Here is a 3,978-nt window from a genome sequence, read left to right as displayed (position 1 = left end):
GGGGGGGGGGGGGGGAGGGAATGAAAACATTTTGAGGAAAGCAAGGGAAAGTAGCTACAGTAGACTTGCCTGGAAGCAGCCAGGTAGAAATACCCCAATACGTAGGAGTAGAGACTGCATTGTGTTCAGATAGTGGGAGGATGATGGGGACTGTAGTCTGACCCACCTGGAGAGGATTGGTCTACACCAGGGGTAGGCCACCTTGGCTCTTTTATGACTCGTGGACTTCAACTCCCAGAATTCCTGAGCCAGCCATGCTGAGGGGAAAGGGAGAGGCTTCCAAGTTGAGCCATGCTGGCTCAGGAATTCTGGGGGTTGAAGTCCACGAGTCATAAAAGAGCCAAGGAGGCCTACCCCTGGGTTAGGTGGAACCAACAGGCCCAAGATCCCTAGGGTGCTTCTGTGGCTAAAGAGTGGGGTGTCTTTTCACTCCGCCCCAGACCTTGCTTATTAGGAAATCCCAGGGCTGTGGAGTAAATGGTGTGTATATGGGGGGGAGGGAGAGAAAACCTTTTGAGGAAAGAATGGAAAGTAGCTACAGCAGACTTGCCTGGAAGCAGCCATGTAGAAATACCCCAATACGTAGGAGTAGAGATTGCATTGTATTCAGATAGTGGGGGGATGATGGGGACTGTAGTCTGACCCACCTGGAGAGGATTGGTCTACACCAGGGGTAGGCAACCTTGGCTCTTTTATGACTGGTGGACTTCAACTCCCAGAATTCCTGAGCCAGCATGGCTCAGCATGGAAACCTCTCCCTTTCCCCTCAGCATGGCTGGCTCAGGAATTCTGGGAATTGAAGTCCACCAGTCATAAAAGAGCCAAGGTGGCCTACCCCCTGGTGTATTCTGTGGCATCTTTGAGGACAGCCAGTCTACCCGTGGCTGCCCTCGGCCTTGGCATCATCTCCTTGGCCGGTTGGGCTACCCACACCTGCCAGCAGATTTGGGTGGGAGAGGATATAAACAAACCAACAAACCAACAGCTTCAAAACCACCTTGATTCTGATATGTTGAGAGGCATGGATGGAATTTTCGTAAAAATTGATTCCAAAAACGATACCAAAAACTATCATAACAAAAGGCTTGCCTCTTTCTTTGTAATTGGGGGCCTCTTTGTAATTTCTCACGTTTTCCATCCCCATTTGCTTGATTGCAGGAGGGACAACATCTGTTGCCAAAGGTCTGGCCCAGGCCTGTAGGGTGTGTCTGAAATTTGCTCAAGGGCCAGTGGTGACCTAGCAAAAATAAGAATTTCTGCTTTGCTGTGTTGAATTGTATTTTTTTAAAAAAAAAAATCATTTGCAAAGGCAAGGCCAATTATTCCTCTCTTATCTGTCTGCCCTTTCTAAATCAAGTAAATTGGTGTTGACAGTTGCCATTGTTTTTCTTTATGCCCTAATTTTTAAAAAATCCTTGCAATTGAATGTCTTGCTTTTGGGTGGGTGCTATTGTACTGTAATTCTTTTTGTTTCGCTGTAGGATGAAGACAAAATTAATAAAGACGAAGAAGCCATGGCTTGGAAACTTCTCTCACTTGCTGAGGTTAGCATTATGTTGGAACAAGACATAGCAGGAGTTGAGAAGTAAGTTGGATGGGACATCGACAGATCTTGCCCTGGCCATCATCTGCTGAGGCAGCAGCGAGTTGGTTTGCACATAGAGTGTGTCTGTGTGTGAGGGGAACAACCCTGTGGCCTGGGCTCTTGCGATGTGTGTGTTCTTCCTTTTTAAAGAGAGATGGAGCTTCTGTGTCATTTTTCACTACTGATCCAGGGACAAAGTCACATTCCTCAGCATACCACAGACTGTGGACCTGCCCCTCGGTTCCAAGTCAGTCTCAGAGGCCCAGATGGTGGCTGGGGGTCTTGAGAAGAGACCATTTTGTGATCCCATCGAAGTGATGCTCAGTAGGAGTAATGCAAACAAGGTCTCTTTTATTTGCACCGTCCGATGTTCTAAAATATTTTCTTGGTCAGGCCAACTCATAATAAAATGTGAATGGGTTTTAATTTTAAATCCAATGAAACAAAGTTTACATTTTAAAGACCTACAAACCAGGGGTCTTCAAACTTGGCAACTTTAAGACTTGTGGACTTCAACTCCCAGAATTCCTCAGCCAGCCAGCCAGGGCTGGCTGAGGAATTCTGGGAGGTGAAGTCCACAAGTCTTAAAAGTTGCCAAGTTTGAAGACCCCTGTTCTAGACCATAAGCTGTGAATGTCATTACTATCGTTTTTGAAAATATCATTTAATTTTTAGTACAAATACAATGCAGATTTAGTTTTGGACACTGACTCTGCCTAGCTGTGGCATTAAAATATTTTCAAAAATGCCACATTTCTGCAGTCAGAAAAATCCATGTGGGGAAAACTGGTCCTCCAAAAGCAGCTTAAATTTAAACGGTTAAGTTTCTGGCACTGGTTTTTAATTCAAGGTTTGAAGAGCCATCCGATTTCTGCTCATTCCTGGATTTGCAAAAATTTGTCCCATTGAAAGTAAATTGCCACAATTACACGGAGGGGGGCTGTTTTTGTGTTCTGATGTTCTGATATTTTTCAACTGCAGGAGTCTGGAAGAGTTTCTGAATCTGAAGCACCGACTGACTAATTTGAAAGAAGCTGCATTACTGGATTATTATGTCTCTGGATTTTGGTGGGCCAAAGGATTAGACTTCTCATCTGTGCAGATTGGAGGGTTCCTGACTCTCCTGAATTTGCTGTTGGATAATCTGGAGAGTAAGTTCAGCCACATCCTATGAATGTACCCGTTCTCCTTTGGATTATTGTATGTAAGAATATTAGGGGCAGAGTTATTCGCTGCCCTCCCAAAATTGTAATTTTACCCTGAAAGGACAATATAATAATAATAATAATAATAATAATAATAATAATAATAATAATAATAATAATAATAATAATAATAATAATAATAATAATAATAATAATAATAATAATAAAAGTTGGAAGGTACCTTGGAGGTCATTTAGTCCAACCTCCTGCTCAGGCAGGAAACCCTATACCATTTCGGACAAATGGCTGTCCGGTCTCTTCTTAAAAACTTCCAGTGTTGGAGCATTCACCGCTTCTGGAGGCAGGTTGTTCCACTGGTTAATTGTTCTCACTATCAGGAAGTTTCTCCTTAGTTCTAGGTTGCTTCTCTCCTTGATTAGTTTCCATCCGTTGCTTATTTATTATATATATGCTTATATATTATATAAATATGCTTATTTATTCCCTGTATTTGTATGCCATTTTCTATGCCAAGACATTTCAAAGCTGTTTATGACAACAAATTCTAGAAATAGATTGGGTCTGTTGGGCTGCATATACTTTTCCCTGTAATGGGTGGGGTGTGGTGGAAGTTCCCACCCACCCCTCTTTTGTATCTGTAACAATGGGAGTGGTCTACAACCACACTAAATGAGTAATAGCCCTGTCCTCAAAGCACACCTCCACCAGTGCCCCTCCCCCGGGAAGTGGGGAGTTTAAATAGGAGCCTTTTGAGTCCTCAGAAGCTGCTCACATCTACGCCAAATCATGGCTTAACCTCTGAACTTGGCCACAAACATGGTTTGATTACAGCTGGCATTCCAGCACATGAACCCAATTAACATGGATTTGGAAACCACAGTTTGTGCTGGCCGTAGTTTGTTCTTGTCTCTTAAATTATCTTGCCACAAAAATGCCAGAAGAAGAGAGATGGCTCTAACCAGGATGCTGCTGAGATATTTCAGAGCTCAAACAGACACAGGTTCTTATCAGAGGTTAGTTCAGCCCATGGGGCCAGGCAGCTTCTGAAGCCGCAGAGTGCCTTCCCTGGACCCCCTTGCCTGCTCAGGAGAGCGATACCTACCCATCAGCAAGCACTCTGTTTGCACTCCTGCTTGGCAAGTGCCAGGCATGTTGATTTCTCTCCTGGGATTCGAGCAAAAACAAAGCCAGAATTGCATGACAGGAATCAGCCAGCCTTTGACAAAG

The 3,978-nt window shown here is 44.0% G+C and overlaps 1 protein-coding gene across 1 annotated transcript in view; it reads left to right on the top strand.

Moving 5' to 3' along the window:
- The window catches only part of LOC107298332 (ciliary-associated calcium-binding coiled-coil protein 1-like), a 44,451-nt gene that overhangs the window by 669 nt on the left and 39,804 nt on the right, over window positions 1-3,978 (top strand). Inside the window, exons 2-3 of the mRNA XM_029286497.1 lie at window positions 1,482-1,585; window positions 2,567-2,736. Of these exons, the coding sequence (XP_029142330.1) occupies window positions 1,482-1,585; window positions 2,567-2,736 (274 nt within the window). The remainder of the gene's footprint in view (window positions 1-1,481; window positions 1,586-2,566; window positions 2,737-3,978) is intronic.

Source organism: Protobothrops mucrosquamatus, unplaced genomic scaffold (genome assembly GCF_001527695.2).
Source record: "Protobothrops mucrosquamatus isolate PMUCROS unplaced genomic scaffold, P.Mucros_1.0 scaffold3892, whole genome shotgun sequence".
In the NCBI taxonomy this organism is placed as follows: domain Eukaryota; kingdom Metazoa; phylum Chordata; class Lepidosauria; order Squamata; family Viperidae; genus Protobothrops; species Protobothrops mucrosquamatus.
The sequence above is the reverse complement of the archived record's forward strand: the minus strand, read 5'-3'. Positions and strand labels throughout refer to the sequence as shown.